Source organism: Cryptomeria japonica, chromosome 1 (assembly GCF_030272615.1).
Source record: "Cryptomeria japonica chromosome 1, Sugi_1.0, whole genome shotgun sequence".
Lineage (NCBI taxonomy): Eukaryota > Viridiplantae > Streptophyta > Pinopsida > Cupressales > Cupressaceae > Cryptomeria > Cryptomeria japonica.
In genome coordinates, this window is record NC_081405.1 from 559,101,722 (window position 1) to 559,122,230 (window position 20,509).

Here is a 20,509-nt window from a genome sequence, read left to right on the forward strand (position 1 = left end):
TTCTTTCCAGTAGTAATCAGGTCACCATTACCTCAAAGAATTCTACAGACTCCACTTTTAAATTCAAGCAAATGACCTTTATCCTTGAGATGACCAACACTTAAGAGATTATGCTTTAGACTATCAACCCAAAACACATCATCAATATTACTCTTCCCATTTAGAGAGATTGAACCTTTACCTTTCACCATGCAAGGAGAGTTGTTTCCAAATCTAACAACACCTCCATCAAATTCATTAAGGGTTATGAACTTACTTTTCTCTCTGATCATGTGGTGTGAGCAACCACTGTCTATAATCCATTCATCACTATTCTCCATATGAGATACTAGTGCATTTTTATCAGATAGTTCCTCCTTCATAGCTACAAACACTGTTTCTTCATTGTCATCTTCTTCTTCTGACTCCTCATTGATCACACTTCATCTACTGCAACTTAACAATGTTTCTTGCCCTTTCCTTTGAATCTTCTAAACTTTTCTTTCTTATCGGTGTTAGGGAAGTTAGCAACAATATGACCAATTTTATTACAAGAGAAACACTTTAAAGGTAGCTTTCCTTTATACTTACTAGTGCCCCTTGGAAATCTCTTTGCTAACAATGCCTCAAGTTCCATCAATTGATCTTCATTGTCTTCATTTCCTTGGTTGCTTCCATGTCTTGTCCTGCACTCATGATTTTGACATATATCTTTTCCTTTTCTAGTAGATGAATCGATAACAGAAGCTTTAAAGGCAGATTTGATAGATTTTGTCACACTATTGTCAAAACTATTTAACTCAAAAGTTGTAAGCTTACCAATCAATGAATCAATAGTTACCTTATCCTTTGAAATAGATCTAAGTTCTTGGATTGAAGACACTCTTATATCATACTAAAGTTGAAGATTTCTAAGCATTTTACTTACTATTGCATCATCTTCCATTTTACCTCCAACACTCTTTATGCCACCAACAACTTCTTTGACTCTCTGACCATACTGTGCAATATTTTCTCCTTCAAGCATTCTCATGCCATTGAAATTTTCCTCTCAAACTTTCCTCTTTGGCTCTTTGAACATGCTCATCTCCACCATAGATTGTCTCTAACTTTTCCCAAACCTCACCTGCAGTTTCCAATCATTGAACATCAATATATTCCGAATCAGATAAAGTAGTTACAATAGCTTCTAGGGGTTGAATTTTATCTTGCTACTCTCTGAGTTCATCCGATGTCAAGAGAGTAGTAGTAGGAGCAACATATGTTGTTTCAACTTGCTTCCAATATTGTGCACCAAGACCTTTGATGTAGATCTTCATTTTGTCTTTCTAGATCTTGTAGTTATCCTTGTTGAACTTAGGACCCTCTTTCTTCATCATCCTGACTTCCTCAGAATCTTTTCCTCAAGTGGTTAGGCTTTTTGCACACAGAGGACCAATGGTCTGATACCAATTGTTAATCCTATGAGGACCCGGTTAATACTGAGAGGGGGAGAATCAGTATTAAGACCCATTGAAAATTTAAACCCAAAATCAAACTTATATCAGATCTGAAACCATTTAACAAATATCTCAACTTCTTTAATCAGATCTAACAACCTCTTTATCAAATTTTCTTAACACATTAATCAAATAATTTACCAAATCAATCAATTCTTTCACAACTTAAGCAATTATATAGATTTGATCATTTAGGAACTTATCAACCTTATCTATAAGATCACATACATTACTCTATCAACTCTTATCAACATCGGTAACCTCTGATAAACCTATGATAAAACATCATAACCGATGTCTCAAAAATAATGCATGAAATGAAATCATAAAAAGGAACATTACATGAAAAACATTCCACACATAAACACCATAAGTTTTTGACGTGGAAACCCAAATAGGGAAAAACCATGGTGGGAGTTGGCACCCACAAATATTTGTACTCTTTTGAAGTATGCCCTGTTAGGAGCAGACCCTATTAGGAGTCACCCGATTAAGGGATTTTCCTAGAATCCTGGTTAGGAACTTGATAATATTTTAGGATCAACCTTGTGATAGGATTTAACACTCTTTTGAGAGCTTCCCTGTTAGGGGACTTAAATGTTTAAGGCTTGTTAGGACCTACCTGGGGATTTAACTTGTTGCAACTGTTAGGGAACAACAGTGAATAAATGATATGTTACTTGCACTTCTTTCCTTGCTTGATCAGATCTAGTTATGCACAACACTCTACAACTCTCAAGAAGATCTCACACTTCACTTGGATGACTCAATACATTCTCTAAGACCATTGACATTATAAACATCAACTGTCTCATCCCAAATAACCATCTCAACTAGGTCAGCCACTAAACCCTAATTACATCTTGAATTTACAATCTAAATCATAATAGATTGATATACATATCATTACAACAAATTAAAATGCAATATCAACCATTGGTTGATTGTAACCCATCAGGAAAATGCAATTTGTACCAAAGTCAAACCCTCAAAACACTCTACTAAGCGTTTTGCTGATTCCCAACAAATTCTTCCTTGAATCATGCCAAAACAACAATCAAATATTTTCACGTGGGTTGTGTCATGTTACCAACTTTATTTAGACTCATCGTCGATCACTGTCATAACAAAAATCATTGCCGGTTTAATGATATCTTCACCAGTCTTAAACCCTACTAAAACCTTAGCAAAACTTCATCAGAAATTTGAAACACACATTTTGGTAATATTCACAAGTTCCAGTTCTAGTCAAATACTCCTTTCCATGATATAAGTTCACATTCCAAACCACAAATCACCAATCATTGTTGATCATTTGATTCAATCAAAACATCTCTCCTTTACCGGTTAAAGTCCTATTTCATAGACTTCAGTTCTCTACTGGTAAACCAAATCACTTAGATGAAAAAACAAAACATCAGGAACATGAGCAACATTTATTTCCATCAATGACAACACAAATAACTGATCATGTCATGTAATCACAAAATATCAATCTCTTCATCACAAATAGACTTCTATCATTTACCGGTGTAGTCATCTATCTTCAACTGCATCACCTGATCTATATTAGTTATGCCAAATGCCATCAGAGAGATGGATGGATAGAGAGAGCAAGACATGTATAGAGATAGAGAGGGAGAGAGGAAGATATAGTAGGATATGAATATAGAGTGAGTGGAAGAGAGAGAGAGAGAGAGAGAGAGAGAGAGAGAGAGAGAGAGAGGAGAGATGGAGTGAATAAGAGAAATACTAATTTATCGAGAGAGACAAGGGGAATGATATAGATAGAGGAAGATATAAAGAGATAGATAGGGATAGAGATAGAGAGATAGTTTTATATATATATATATATATATATATATATATATAGAGAGAGAGAGAGAGAGAGACCAATTTATAGAGAGAGAAAAGGGGAATTATAGAGATAGAGGGAGATATAAAGAGATATATAGGGATAGAGATAAAGAGATAGGTATATAGAGGTACAAATATATGGATAGAAAGAGATGGACTAAGGAGTAAGAGGAAGATAGATTGGGAGAGAGAGGGGGAGAGAGAGAGAGGGGGGGGAAGAGTGAGAGATATGGTTAAAAACAAAGAGATATACGAATAGAAACAAGGATATATAGAGAGACAGATATAAGCTGGGAAAGATAGAGGCGATGAGAGAGAGGTGAAGAGATGAAAGAGGGATAGGGAGAAATATATATATAGAAAGAGGGAGATAATGGAACATGGGGAGATGGAGAGATAGATCGATAAAGATATAGAAGTGATATAGAGAGAGGTAGAGAGAGACACATAGAGATATATGAGGAAGAGTGGGAGAGAGAGAGAGAGAGAGGGGGGGGGAAATGAGACATATATAGAGAGAGGAAGATAGATGTTGAGATTAAGATGAATATGTAGGTAGAGATGGAGACAGAGGGATATATAGAGATGGAAAAGATGAATATATAGAGAGGGAGAGGGAGAGAATGAGAGAGGGGGAGATAGAAAGATAGAGATAGAGATATGAAATGATATATATAGGTAGAGATAGGTAGAGATATAAGGTTAGAGAAAGATGGATGGATAATGAGATAGAGATAGTAGGAGATGTAGAAGAAAAAATATGGAGAGATATCCAAGAAAAGAGATATAGATAGAGAGGTCTAGGAAGAGGGAAAGGAAGAGAGACATGGAGAGGAATAAATGGATAGAGAGGGTGGAGAGGAAACTTGGGGTGGAGATGAAGATAGATTAAGAGAGGAAGACAAAGATGACAAGATAGAGAGATAAAAGGAGAGAGAGATAAAGACAAAGAAAGATGAGGAGATAGAGAGGGAGTGATAAAGAGATATAGAGGAAAACAAAGAGGGAGAGATATAGATGGTGAGATAGAGGATAGAGAAAGATATGTAAGGAGATATAGAAGGATATGGAGAGAGATATCAATCATCCCCTATATCTCTATCTTTTCATTTCCATCTCTCTATGTCTCTCTTTATATTGCTTTATCTTCTCTTTATAACAAATATTAATTATAAATTTAATAACTATATTTAGTAATTTATATTATTTTGAATGCATGATCTCTGAATGTCTTTCTTTTTACATTGGATATCTCTTTTGTGAGAGGACAAATTTGTTGGTCAAGGAAAACTTTGTGGCTATGAACTAGCCCTCTATGCTTGAATTTGGCGTTGTTGAATGTGGAATTTTGTTTCCTCTTTCAATCAATAGATCCCCTATTATACACTTTTATGATATCTAAGGGCTACCAATATTTAGAAATATCTAAGTTGAGGTGTTATATCACATCGAGACATTCATGAAGTTCAACTTTAGACAAATAAGATAGGAACAATCAAAGACAACAAGTAGGTTCCTTAAATGATGTATGCAAATTTATTATTTTTTTTTAGTGTGTCAAGTCTAAATGTGTCACTATTAATGGTTCCTTCAATACTCTAGGATTGGAGAATGCTTGGCAAACAAGAGATGTGAATTGAATGCAAATTAGATATCTTTAAATATTAGTACATAATATCAAATCTGAACAAAAAAAATTAGTTGACTCTAGTGGATAAGGTAAAGGGGACTAGTTGGCCAAATTGGACTTTAAAATGAGGGACAAGTTTGGGACCATAAGATTGCATCCATGATCATGAGTTTGTCTCAAGATAGGCAAGTAGTCAAGAAAAAATTGGCTTATGGCTATATGAAAGTAGGTGGATGGATAGGTGTCTAAAATAAGATATAAACAAATGCATACACAATTTTTTTTAATGTATTTAAGTACCAAGATGGGTGAAAGGCTATACAAGTAAGAATAAGTATGTATTAAAATCATTAGAGTAAGAGCAGAATTATATGCTATTATATACTATAAAAAAAATCATCAAAAATAATCAAATAAATTATGTTAAATCTATCTTTACATAAATTAATTTCATATTTACATTCTTTTATTTCTTTTTGACAATTTTTTAAATATTTAATATTTTAAAAAATAAAATTAAAAAATCACACCAATTTAAATATTTATTAACAACTAATATAATTAAAATCTCAAAGTTAGCCAGATATTTAAATGTTGAAATGTTTAATATTGGAACTATAGTTTGTAGGAGTCTACTAAATATTTCAATAGTAAAGTGGACATGACTATAATTTAAAGTGTTTAGCATTATTATTATTAGAGCATCTGAACAATAAAATATTAGAAATCATCTCTCTAATAATAACAATAGAAGAGTCTGGAAGTTTCACAATATTCTTGGAATTATTTGTCATATTCATTTGAGTCGTCCACTTTTTGGTTTTAAAAACTTTTGATATTAAATTCATTATCACAAGACAATTAGTAGGTGAATAAGAATCTAATTTTTCTGTAGTTTTTACGAAGCGTGGATTTGTTGTGTTTTTTACCAATACCCTAGGATTTGATGCTCAACAGTAAACAAGAACAATGAATAGTGAACATCACCTTGATTATTTTAAGGAATTGTTTGTAACTGTGCAAATCCTTTTCCAAACGTGTGGATTAGTTTTGGTTTTTTGAAATTGAATGATAGTAAAAATTAAACTTTCAATTTTTGTTTACGTGGAAGGGATCTGGCGATTGACAAATATGTCAACTTCGCGTACTCTGAATCACTGTGAACGAAAAACGGTGAGAAGTGATGGTGAGAAGACATAGAACAGTGTGAGATGTTAAAGCCAGTTGCACAAAGAAGTTGAACAGTCAAGAGGATTTGAATTATCTTGCATTGGTTTTCTTTAACATTCAACCTTAGATTTTAAATAAGAGGTTGTCCATCTCATATAGGATACGCCTTCGACGTAATAAGGTCAAGATATGACATACAATGGTGATATGTCATTCAAGTCCCAAGTACAATTGACATTTCATTGATGAATTAAATGCTTTTGAGACATATCATTTTTTAAAAATAGAATTTTTAAAATTTTGTCTTGTTTCTAATATAAACCAATAGAAAGACAAATAAATGACATTTTTATAATTATTTAAAATATAACTATAGAAATTTTGTTGAAAATTATAATTGATTAAAGTATTAAAAACATTTGAATGCCCAACTAATAACAATAAGAAATGTATTTGATGTTTTAAAGAGAATAAATTTCATATGCAACATACTTTTAAGTCTATGGAATGAAACGTTTTATCAGCCCATATAGGTAATTGATCATCACGTTTACATGATCAATTTTTTCTAATTGCATTAAATTGGGGAAGAGCACCAATAGATAACATAGTTCCAATAACCGTCACCTTATTGTCATGTTGACCCCTCGATAACCGTCATAGTGAAAACACCATTAATAAATTTGTTTTGTACCAATAGCCGATCATTTTTTGCAATTAATTGGCCAATTTGTGCACAACTATTGGAACATTTGTCCCATTTTTGTACCACTATTGGAACATTTGTGCACCACTATTGGGACATTTGTCAACAAGTACTAGCGATCTTGAGTTGACGGTTACTCGAACATCTTTAGTTAGGTATCAGGGGACACTTTGAAATGTGTACTTTTTGACCTTTGTGTGCATAACCGATTCCACAACATGCATCATTACTACCCAGAAGCCAAATCAATAGCTATAAGCAGTTAAGTAGCATACAAAGACAACTAAAAAAAAAAAAAAAATCCGATGTACCATTTAGATTTGTAAGTACGCGAAGTTAGCTATAACGACTACAGGGGATCCTCCCCTAAAGATTGTATGTCCATCTTCCAGTCAAATGCATCACATGGTCGAATGAGCATCTTCCCCTCAGATACACTTCAAGATCTTTTATACTAGTATTGATACTGCTCTACCCAATTTGTTAGTTGAAGGTACAACTGGAAAAGTTGGCTTTGAATCTACTTGACCTCATTTATTGAAAAAGTTGTATTTAATGCTACTCTACCCCACCTAGATTTGTTCCGATCTCGCTGTCCTTTAAAAGTTTTGGTTATTCTATTCATACTCGATAGACAAGACATCCTCGATAAGCTATCGACTGAATTTCAATGGATGAACTACGGAAACCACACGTGGTGGTCTTGCTGTTTCCCTCACTGGGTCGGCACTGGCTATCCAGGGGAAAATTTGCACCGCCTGGATAGCCGTGCTTCCTTGGTCCTCCCCCCTCCGCGTTCGTGTTTGCCCGCCTGCGTGCCCGTGAAAGGTGCCCATAGCCTAGGCCCTTATGCCTCCCTATACGGCTTCTGCAGGTAAGTATCATCGTCCGCAGGCCTCGGGGTAAACGATGCCAAGGGAAAACAGTGCCGGAAAAAACATAATGATTTAACATAATATTAAGTTGGTCATATTGATATAAAATATTATATCAATGTGGCGTAACATTTTGAATTTATTTTTTAATAAATTTAATTCTTTTTTAATTTATATCAATTTCTATTAAATTTTAAATATTTATATATAGATTTTAATTTTGAGTAAAAATATAATGTAATTAATATAAGTAATATTTTTAGATATATATTATTATTAATTTATTTAAGTTTTATAGGTAGAAATAATTTAGAAAATAATTGATATCAATTTGAATAATATTTCATTATTCTTTAGATCAAATTTATATGATTGTGCATTTTAATTTAAATATATTAAAATATTTGTTTCTTAATATAAACATCACTTATGCATTCAATCAACTCTAAAATATAAGAAAAAAATAGTTATTTTCTATTATGTAAAAACTAAGAAATTACCATAAAAATCTGATAAAGAATATGGTGAATGTAATTTGTAATTTATAATAATATGACTCAATTGTGTAAACATCAATATATTTAGTTATATTTTATTTATATAATATTTTTTTAATATTTATTATATTTTATTTAATAAATTTTAAGTTTAATAGTTTTTAAAATTTTAATATATTTTATTTATATTATATTTATTTAATTTTTTAAATATTTTAAATTTAATATATTTTATTTATATAATGCTTCTTTATTTTTTAATATATTTTTTTTATACTAATTTTTTAAACTTATACTAAAAATATAATTAAAATATATTGAATAAAATATTAAACAAGTCCAAAGTTTAAATAAGATCATCCTTATGTTTATTAATAAATATTTAGGACGTATATATTAGTTTGTACTAGTGGGTGAATAATACTTCTATATTTAATTTTATAAAAAGTGAATTTTAAAAGTGAACAAACTTTCAATTATAAAGTTTATTCAAAAGTGAATAAACTTTCACTTATAAGTTTAATATAATTCAAAAGTTAATAAACATTCACTTATAAAACTTTATTAAATTTATAAAACCTATAAAACTCATTAAACTTTCACTTATAAAATTAAACTTTCACTTATATGTGAAATTTTATTCACTTTATAAACTTTATTCACTTATAAGTTAAACTTTTATAACCGAAAAGTTTATTCACTTTTATAAAATTAAATATAAAAGTATGTATCCCCATTATATATTTAATAATTATTCACTTTTATACTTCATTTTATATACTAATCTATAGTACTATTATATATAGGCTTAATTTTTAGGGTTAGGGCCTCCATCTCGACATATTTTATATAATAAAATGATAAAATAATTAGTTAATATATAAATAGGCTATTGTATTATTAGGCTTAGGTTTGGGCATAATGTTTAGGGTTAGGTTTAGGGTTAGGTTTACATTTACAATTACGTGTAAGGTTAGAGTTAATTAGAATTATGCTAGGCTTAGGATTTAGGGTAATTTCTTTTAGCGTTTACCTCATGGTTAGGGTTATTGTTCGATTTGGCTTAATTTGTAGTTAGTTTTAAGGTTAAGGGTTTATTTAAGTTCAGTTTAGGTTTAAGGCTCAATATGGTCTAGGATTTAGGGTTAGAGTTACCCTCAATATGATTTACGAATATGATTAAGTCATAAATTAGGTTTCTTGTTAAATTTGGCATACTATTAATTGTAGGGTTACTTGATTTACAAATATGATTAAGTCATAAATTAGGGTTCTTGTTAAATTTGGCATACTATTAATGGTAGGGTTACTTGGATTTAGGGATTGGCTTTGGGGTGTGGTTTAATTTCATGGTTACATTTTTGTGTTATAGCTCTTTCAATTGAAACAAAGGTTAACATTGGTGAATTCATTATTTTTCACTTTTAATCTTTGTATGTAGTGTTCTTCCAATTTGAGAGGTTATATTTGTTATATTTTACATAGGTGTTCTTCTATGGTTAATCTAGTTTTCTATTCTTCTTTTATTTAATTACACTACATGATTCATTTTAATAATACATACATGTTATTTTAATTTTATTTAAAAATATATTTAAAATCATTAAAAATATTCATATGTCAAACTTTAATGTATTTGAAAACAACCAAACAATAAATTCACTTACATAAACCATATAAAATTATGTGACTACTTGATATGGAAACTATTTAATAAGTTTAATAAATTTTAAAAATTAACTTCTTGTAAATTGTTTTTATGTGGTCAAATTTATTGTAATGCACAAGGAACTTTTATGTGCCAATCTTCTATTTAATGATTAGATGTAATAGGTGGTTACACATTTGGAGATCAACTATTTGAATATTTAAAACATTTAGACTAATCAAGTTATTGAGATTTAAAATTTGATATTTATTATATTTAAATAATTAGTTAGTTGTTAATGTTGATTCAATTACTAATATAATTATATTAACAAGTTAAAACATTTTATTAAACTAATTTTAATAGCATTGTTTAAATGCATTTAATAACTTTCATATATTAATATTTTTTATATAAGTTATCATATAAGTTTATTCACTTATAAATTTTATTCACTTTTGTAAAATTAAATATAAAAGTATGTATTCCCATTATATATTTAATAATTATTCACTTAGATATTTCATTTTATATATTAAATTTTAAATTATATTATATAATTCATAAATAACTACATTTAATCATATATTATAAATTAAATTACTGTTTCTATATATTTTATAGTATAATTTACTTTATGCACTTTTAATTTATAAACTTATAATTCAAAAGTGCATAAAGTTTATTATAATATAACTTTATATACTTTATATTATAATTCAAAAGTAATATTAAAAAAATACTTGGGTGTTTGCTAATATATAACTAATCAAATATTAAATATATATATTTATATTATAATTCAAAAATTATATTAAAAAATACTTCGATGTATGCTTTTATATATATAATTAAAATATATTAAAAAATAAAGAAACATTATATAAATAAAATATATTAAATTTAAAATATTTAAAAAATTAAATAAATATAATATAAATAAAATATATTAAAATTTTAAAAACTATTAAACTTAAAATTTATTAAATAAAATATAATAAATATTAAAAAAATATTATATAAATAAAATATAACTAAATATATTGATGTTTACACAATTGAGTCATATTATTATAAATTACAAATTACATTCACCATATTCTTTATCAGATTTTTATGGTAATTTCTTAGGTTTTACATAATAGAAAATAACTATTTTTTTCTTATATTTTAGAGTTGATTGAATGCATAAGTGATGTTTATATTAAGAAACAAATATTTTAATATATTTAAATTAAAATGCACAATCATATAAATTTGATCTAAAGAATAATGAAATATTATTCAAATTGATATCAATTATTTTCTAAATTATTTCTACCTATAAAACTTAAATAAATTAATAATAATATATATCTAAAAATATTACTTATATTAATTACATTATATTTTTACTCAAAATTAAAATCTATATATAAATATTTAAAATTTAATAGAAATTGATATAAATTAAAAAAGAATTAAATTTATTAAAAAATAAATTCAAAATGTTACGCCACATTGATATAATATTTTATATCAATATGACCAACTTAATATTATGTTAAATCATTATGTTTTTTACGGCACTGTTTTCCCTTGGCATCGTTTACCCCGAGCCCTGCGGACGATGATACTTACCTGCAGAAGCCGTATAGGGAGGCATAAGGGCCTAGGCTATGGGCACCTTTCACGGGCATGCAGGCGGGCAGACACGAACGCAGAGGGGGGAGGACCGAAGAAGCACGGCTATCCAGGCGGTGCAAATTTTCCCATGGATTCCCAGTACCCACTGGGTCACTACATTCCTGTGTTGGAGCTCTCAAGGCTTGTTGCCTCCCAACATCTGACAGTCAGCTATGTCACCACGCCCGCCAACGTACCCCGCTTTCAGGACTTCATTGATGAAGCTCTAAACTGCGGTATCGATCTTCGCCTTCTAGTCCTTCCTACGCCACACGTGGAAGGCCTGCCAGAGGGCCGAGGAAGCTCTGACGTTTCTCCCCCAGAGTCCCATGGTAGCATATTTGTGCTAGCGAACAAGCTCCAACAACCCTTCGATGCTTGGATGGAACTGCAGTTTCAACAACAGGAATTGGCGCCGCCAGTATGTGTCGTGTTCGATTCTTTCATGGGGTGGGTTCGACAGAGCGCCGAAAAGTTTTCGATTTCTTCCGTGGAGTTTAACACGTCTGGAGCGTTTGGAATCAGCGGGACGAACTCAGCCTCGCATTCAATCATGCACCGGGTGTTGGAGAAACAAGGGGAGGAGTGTGTTGTGTTGAGCTTGGATCTTCCCAGGCCCCTCAGATTTAAAAGGAATGAGATAGACCAAGATTACTGGACTCCAGACGAGATGAATCCGATCACAAAGTTTCTTTTGCCCATGTTACATGGATCATTGTTAAAGGCGCGTCAGGATTGATGCTTAATAGTTTCGAGGAGTTGGAGTCTGAGTATGTCGAGCACCTGAGAGACTTGACGGGAAAACCATTGTGGGCTATAGGACCCTTGCTTCCCATGAGTTATTTCGGCGGAGCGGGTAATAAAGTTAGCACGGGCGGGAAATGGCAGGCATCACGGCAGACGAGCTTGTGCAGTGGTTGGACTCTCAGAGCGCTGGATCCGTTTTGTACATTTCATTTGGGAGCGTGGTCAAGCTTTCAAAAGAACAAACAAAGGCCTTAGCGAGAGCGCTGGAAGGCAGCCAGCAGCCCTTCGTTTTTGCTATCAAAGTTAGGGAATCCGGGAGCTTGTAGAATTTTGAACCTGATCTATCCTCTCTGAACCAGCTAATTAGCTAACAATAACAACAAAAAGAATAAATTGCAAAAATAAACCACAATTCAGAATAAAAACACAATGCCCTATTTTTTGGAATTGCACACACTAATTTCTTTATTGAAGCTTAATTAAAAAATTACATAGAGGCTGTATATATAAAAAATTTGTAGCCTAGAAGAATTAATAATAACTGCAGTTCTAAATATATTCCTAGCATTGCATGGAAAGCTACTAAGACTCTCAAACTAAAAAAACAAACCACTCCCTAAATTAAGAATACAATAAGTGCATGTACATCATGCTTTATTTACTAAAAACAAACTCATGCAAAAAACAAAACTAAAAATAGTCCTAAGGATTGATGCATGCTGGAGTACATGCTTTATTTGCATGAATAAACAAAAAAACTATTAACTAAATTAATCTAGCTACATGCTAGATCAGCATCAGTTATCAACATATTCCCCCTTGATGCTAAGAGGGCTCACAATCTTATCTCGTAGTGCTATAAACTGAGCTTTCACAATTGCTTTGGTGAATATATATGCTAGCTGATTCTAGGTGTTGATGTGCTTCAATTCGACATCCTTCTTCTACACCAAATCTTGTATGAAGTGATATTTCAAATCAAAATGCTTTGTTTTGCTATGACGAACTAGATTCTTACCTAACTTGATGGCACTCACATTGTCACAATAAATTACTGTAGGTTGAATTTATTTTTCTCCAATTTCTTCCAAAACTTTTATGAGCCAAAGAGCTTGTGTACCTGCTGAGGTAATTGCAACATACTCTGCTTCTGTAGATGAGAGGGCAACAATACTTTGCTTTTTTGAGCTCTAGGTAATCAAACCAGAACCAAAAGAAAAACAATTTCCAGATGTAGATTTACGGTCATCCATACTACCTCCCCAATCTGAATCACTAAAGCCTACAAGATTGAACCTTTCAGAAGAGTAGTAATGAATACCAAAACTTAAATTCCCTTTCACATACCTCAAAATCCTCTTGGCTGCCTTCATATGTATTTCAAATGGATTTGTCATATACCTTGAAACAAGTGAAACTGAATAGGCAATATCAGGCCTCATGTGGATTAGAAACATCAAGCTCCCCACAATACTTTTGTAAGCTGTCTCATCAACTAAATCAGTACCATCATCTCGACATAACAAAACTCCACGAGCACTTGGAGTGGAGGTAGGGTTACAATCAGTCATATTAAATTTCTTCAGCATATCTTGTGCATACTTTGTTTGACAAATGAAAATCTCATCTTTACTTTGATAAACCTCCATTCCTAGAAAATATTTCATCAGACCAAGATCTTTCATCTCAAATTCTTTCATCATAGCAGCTTTGAATTCATCTTTCATCTTAGAACTACTATCCATATACAAAAGATCATCAACATACAAACTTATGATGAGAATATCAGTACCTTTTTGTTTGTAGTATAGGGTAGGATCACTCTTACTTCTCTAGAAGCCATTCTCCTAAAAGTATCCGTCAATCCTAGCATACCACGCTCTTGGTGCTTGCTTGAGGCCATACAAAGCCTTCTTCAACCTGTACATTTGATGCTCTTTTCCTTCCACTTCAAAACCTTGTGGCTACTCCACATATACTTCCTCTTCTAAGTACTCATTCAAGAAGTCAATTTTCACGTCCATATGATGTATGCTCCACTTCTTCTAAGTTGCTAATGAAATCAGCATTCTTATGGTCTCTTGTCTTGCTATTGGTGCAAATGTCTCTTCATAATCAATTCCATACTTTTGTGTGAAGCCTTTAGCAACTAATCTCACTTTGTGTCTTTCAACACTCCCATCACTGTTAAACTTGGTCTTGTAGACCCATTTGGTGCCAGTCCTTTTTTTGTCATGTGGAAGTTCTGTTAACTCCCAAGTGTCATTCCTGTGAATGGAATCCATCTCTTCTTCCATGGCTTTCACCCAAACCTCATTAGTACATGCATCTTCAAAACATGATGGTTAAAAATCAGCCTTGGCTAATAAAACAAAATTCACTGTCTCACCTATTGGGTTTTCTTCATGTACTTGATTTCCACTCCTCTAGTAGATATCACTCAATTTCCTTACCTTCCTTGTAGAACTTGGAGAAGAAGCTGGACTTGAATTTCGTACTAAAGAACTTGATGAAGGGTTGCTTCGTGGAGTTAAACCACTAGATACAAAAATATTAGTTGGCTGCTCATGATCAATATCAGCAATTATATCATCATTCAAAATAGATTTTGGCTTCTCAACATGGCCTTTTTGATGACCATAAACTCCCCCTTCATCAAAAATCACATCTCTTGAGACAATAAGCTTGTTAGTGAGGGGATTATACAATCTATAAGCCTTGCTTTTATCACTATACCCAATAAAAATACATGACTAACTCTTTGCATCTAACTTCTGTCTATTCTGATCAGGTACATGCACATAAGCCAAACAACCAAAAACTTTGAAATGATTAATATTAGGCCTTTTGCAATACCAAGCTTCATAAGGAGTCATCTTTTCTAGTGCACTGGTGGGGCTACGAATGAGGATGTATATCGTTGTAGCAACTGCATCTCCCCAATAAGAATTGCTCAATCCCTTGGTTTGTAACATACACCTTGCCATTTCAAGCATAGTACGATTCTTCCTTTCAACTACTCCATTCTGTTGAGGTGTGTATGCAGTAGTAAGTTGCCTCTTGATTCCATTAAAATCACAATAACTTTGGAAAGCCCTTGAGAAAAACTCTCCTCCACAATCAGTCCTTAAACATTTGATCTTGTACCCTTTCTCATTTTCCACAAGGCCTTTAAACTTCTTGAATGTATCTAAGGCTTCATCTTTGGCCTTCAAGAAATATACCCAACAATTTCGCGAGTAATCATCAATAAAAGTGATGAAATATCATGACTTACCCAGACTCTTATTCTGAATAGGACCACATATATCTGAATGAACAAGCTGAAGTGGGTGATGGGCCCTCCATGCATTGCCCTTTGGAAACTTTTCTCTTGCATGATTTCCTTTAGCACAACCTTCACAAACCTCCTTGTGTTCCTCAACCTTGGGCAAACCAGAAACTAATGCATGTGAAGTTAGAAACTTCAAACTATGAAAATTTAAATGCCCATACCTGAGAAGCCATAACCAACTTGAATCCTCATAAGCCATATTTTCCAAATTGTTGTTATGTTCACCAAACCTCAAGGGGAACATCCTATTTCTTGTCATAGGAACAACAGTGATCACCCTATTATCCTTATTCTTATCATGGATAGTACAAGTCTTATTCTCAAAGACTACTTTATAATTTTTCTCATATAGCTGCCCAAGACTTAACAAATTGTGATTCAATTGTGGAGTATAATAAATATCATGAATACTCTTTATACCTTGTTTTGTTTGGACCTCCATAGCTCCTTTGGCAGTAACCTCCAATGATTTATCATTACCAAGCTGGATCTTGGATTTGAAACTTCCATCCTTTGTTGAGAACAACTTCTCATTCCCTGTCATATGGTTAGAGCATCCAGAATCTAGGTACCAAACATCTTTACTAGTATTTTCACCCTTTGCATTAGATAAAAATAAGTGATTAGGAGGATTCTCACTACTTTCTTGAGCATAGTTAGCACTTTTACCTTCTTTCAATCTGCATTCTCTTTCAAAGTGGCCATACCTGTTACAATGGTAACATTGAACATTTCTCTTATCAAATCTGCCTCTACCTCTTCCTCTGAAACCACCACTTCCTCTTGAGCCACCTCTTCCTTTACCTCTTGAAGAATTTTGGCTTTGCCCTTTACCTTGGCCTTGATTGATTTTGGCACTACTGTTGCTTGCATCTTCATTTTTTGTGATTAACAATTTAGAGGAAAACGCTTTCTCTACACCTTCAAAAGAATCTTTCAATCTTTCTTCATGAGACATCAGGGATCCAACCAGTTGATCAAACTGTAGTTTTGTCAAATCCTTGCTTTCTTCTATGATTATTGCTACATGATTCCATCTGGGTGTCAAAGATCTGAACACCTTTTTAATCAAAACTTCATTGCTTACAATTTCCCCAAGTGTAGCCATTTTATTGACCACATCTTTGACTCTAACACAATAATCACTTATACTTTCAGCTTCTTGCATCTTCAAATTGTCGAACTCTCGCTTCAATGTCTGAAGCTTGACCACTTTAACTTGATCACTACCTTGGTAAGCTTCTTGTAGAGTCTTCCAGGCATCTTTGGCAGTTGTTGCTCCTGATATTCTTGAAAATAAGCTCTTATCAAGAGCTATCTGAATGTGAAACAAAGCTTGAGAATTCTTTTTCCTTGCTTCCTTTCTTGTTATTCTGTCATTGGTTGTAAGGGCATTCCAATTAGCTAGCTCTTCATAACCTGATTCAATAATCTCCCACAAATCTTTTCCAATAAAAAAGGTCAACATCTTAATGCACCAATAATCATAATCATTCCCATCAAATTCTGGAACGGGCATATTGTTAGAATTCGACATGATTAACTTTGGTGAAATTCCAACAATAAAACTTTAACCCAAGAAAATTTTACCTGCTCTGATACCACTTGTGGAATTTTAATCCTGACCTATCATCTTTGAACCAGCTAATTAGCTAACAATAACAAGAAAAAGAATAAATTGCAAAAAGAAATCACAATTCAGAATAGAAAACATAGTGCCCTAGTTTTTGGAATTGCACACACCAATTTCTTTATTGAAGCTTAATTAAAAAATTACATAGAGGCTATATATATAAAGAATTTGCAGCCTAGAAGAATTAATAATAATTGTAGTTCTAAATATATTCCTAGCATTGCATGGAAAGCTATTAAGGCTCTCAAACTAAAAAAAAAAACTACTCCCTAAATTAAGAATACAATAAGTGCATGCACAACATGCTTTATTTACTAAAAACAAACTCATGCAAAAAAAAAACTAAAAACAGTCCTAAGGATTAATGCATGCTGGACTACATGCTTTATTTGCATGAATAAACAAAAAAAACTATTAAATAAATTAATCTAGCTGCATGCTAGATCAACATCAGTTATCAACAAAGTTCAGGAAGTGCAAAGTATTTTCCAGCAGGTTTTCTGGACAGAATAAAGGATCGAGGGGTGGTCATATGGGGGTGGGCACTGCAGTTCTTGATTCTTTTGCATCCTTCCGTAGGTGCTTTCATGAGCCACTGTGGGTGGAACTCTACGCTTGAGAGCTTAAGCCTTGGAGTTCGCATAGTCGGATGGCCTATGTTTGGGGATTAGTTTATTAATATGAGAATTCTAGTGGAAATGGGTGTGGGGATTCAGTTGTGTGAATGTCGTAGTGGGATTCCAGATGAAGAGAAGGTGAGGGAGGTTTTAAGCCAGGTGCTTAGTGATGATAAGGGTAAAGAGATGTGAACGGCTGCTCAGAAGGCGAAGGAGATGGCCACAAAAGCTGTTGGAGATGGAGGATCTTCGAAAGTAAATGTCCAGGGTTTCGCAAGTGAAATGTGCAAGCTGCTGAAGATGAGACAACACCAATCAAGTTTGCCCTAAGTTGTGTACACAAACTGGTTCTGTGAGCTCAGTTTAAGATTATGTTTTCTGATTTGGTAGTAAGAGTGGGTGAGGTAGTAAAATATGGTGTTATCTATTGTGGTGGTTTATTTTGTAGTTACTTTGGGGTTTAGATTAAGTATGTTTATGAGATAAGGTGGATGGGTTTGGTTTGGTTTGTGTTAGCATTTTTGAAGTCGATATGAAATAAATATTTGTTTTGAAAATATTATGTTATCTTGAAAATACATTTGGTTAATATTTTCTTGGTGAGTTACAATTATTATATTACAATTTATATAACAGTATTCATGTCATTCAAGTCATTAATAGAATTGATATTTGATTTTTTTGCGGTCTTACAAGAGAAAGTCAACATTATGGTATTCTTGAATTTTTTTAATTTAAGTTGGAGTGTAAACTTTTTTATGTCAAATGAAAATATAATGAAAGGTTAGATATTGCACCAAATCCTACTTTAAAATTTGGAAAAATTAAACCTCAATTTTAAAAAACAATTCTAATATTTTTAGTATAGAATACATAACTATATATTGAAACCAATTAAGACTAAGCCAAATACTAAGACAATGAAGCATCTGAACGTGTAGAATCATATTGAATAATCCTAAGAGGATGAAGCATTTGCGACGTGTAGAATCATATTGAATAATAATTCATTATTCATTCAAATCAATAAAGTCTAAGCCAAATCCTCAGAGGATATAGCGTCTGTAACGTGTAGAATCATATTGAATGACTACTCTTTCATACAAACTGTAGTCTCAATCTTGTGGTTGTGATCCTCACTCATTTTTCCAAAGAGAATTGCGTTGTGCAGAGGGGACAAGTATTGTGGCTCTCAAGCCATGGCTGAATACACTCAGAATGGAACACATGTCGGATTCTGCAAGGAATTTCACAAACCTCTTCTCCCATTATAAAATCTTCCCTGCATACTCCACAAAAAAGTCCATCGTCAACATGAAAAGCCGAAATTATTACAGTGGGTAGTGCCTCTACCATTTCTTTCGACTCTCTCTCATTCTCTATTATCTTCATAATCCTTTGTAGAAAGAAATAGAAAGTACGAAAGGCCTCACGTATCCACGCAATTTCGTCAGGAAATTCAACCTCATGAAGTTCAATACAACGAAATTCAGAAAGTAAAGAATCGTGACGAAGTGTAAGCTGTTGCAGAAGACAAGGGAGAGCTTCACGGTTCAACAAACAATCTGCCTGCAAACATACGTTTGCGGCTTCGTCACGTAATTCCCCCACACCATGTTCAAGGCTTTTGCACCAATCTGCCACTAGCTCTCTCTCCTGCAAAGCCATTGCTTTACTCTACTGTTTTTTCTTGTAACCACGGGTAGCAAATTAATGGAGTGAAAATATTTTTAACTGGTAAGCAAATATGTGAAAATGGATTGGAATCCTCTTGATGTTATATAAAGAATGAAACGTCAAAGGATTGTTTCTTATTTCTTGTGGCGTCCCTTCAAAATAGGTCAGAAGAATTAATCCAAATTTAAGGGAGTTTATGGACAAATTTGTTTATGTTGATACAGCTATAAAAAAAATTCAACTGCCAATGTAATAAATATAATGAAAGAACAAAGATAAAAAATTAAGTAAAACCAATGAATTGAATTGTTGTTTGTTAGGTTTTGTATTAATGTAAATGTGGATCTAATGACTCCCTTTTTAATAATAGTGCCATCTAAATCAATAGATTAGATGTAATAGATTGCTTAGGAGGTCTTTATTGTTATGTGATAAAAATGTCACAAAGTTAGTCATTCTATTGTTGGTTGCTTGAACATTGTGAGTAAGCATTATTTCTATAGAATAAAAAGAAAGTATGGATCTTTTCCTTTTTTATCCTTTTGAGGTGGTTCCTTTGGTTAAGAGAGGTGATGAAGGTACCCCTTCTTCAAATAGGATTCTCTCTGGTGTTAATGGTATTTTGTTTTTTAAGCCCTTGGCTTTGATAAGACAATTCAAACAAGATTGTTTAGAAACATTTTTTCAATAAAACTTTTTTCTAAGACTTTGTGGTTACCTATTATGCTTTCAACATGTAAGGTTTAAATAAAGAGACATCTAGATGAGAGGTCAACAAGAAGGCCTATAAATTCTTATAAGTTAGGTGCAATAACTAAAGAGGGAATGTAACTAGAAAGGAAATTAGCATTAATGAGTCTAATGCTAGGATTTTTGGTTGTATTGAAAGCTCTTTAGAGAACTTTGGATTTAAGATAACTTGACACGATTAGATTATTATTTTATTTGTTGGGTTATAGTTCTTTTTAGTTATTT

At 32.4% G+C, this 20,509-nt stretch overlaps 1 protein-coding gene across 1 annotated transcript; it reads left to right on the forward strand.

Annotated features, from left to right (window-relative positions):
* Nucleotides 1-12,407: 12,407 nt before the first annotated feature.
* Nucleotides 12,408-17,911, forward strand: LOC131056914 (UDP-glycosyltransferase 73C3-like). The gene is made up of 2 exons (XM_057991187.1): nt 12,408-12,575; nt 17,684-17,911. The coding sequence occupies exons 1-2, from the start codon at nt 12,408-12,410 to the stop codon at nt 17,909-17,911; spliced, it is 396 nt and encodes a 131-aa protein (XP_057847170.1).
* Nucleotides 17,912-20,509: the final 2,598 nt, after the last annotated feature.

Coding starts and splice junctions, on each gene's coding strand:
- LOC131056914 (XM_057991187.1), top strand. CDS start 12,408: ATGGCAGGCATCACGGCAGACGAGCTTGTGCAGTGGTTGGACTCTCAG. Junction 12,576..17,683: donor CCTTCGTTTTTGCTATCAAA/GTTAGGGAATCC, acceptor GCTGCATGCTAG/ATCAACATCAGTTATCAACA.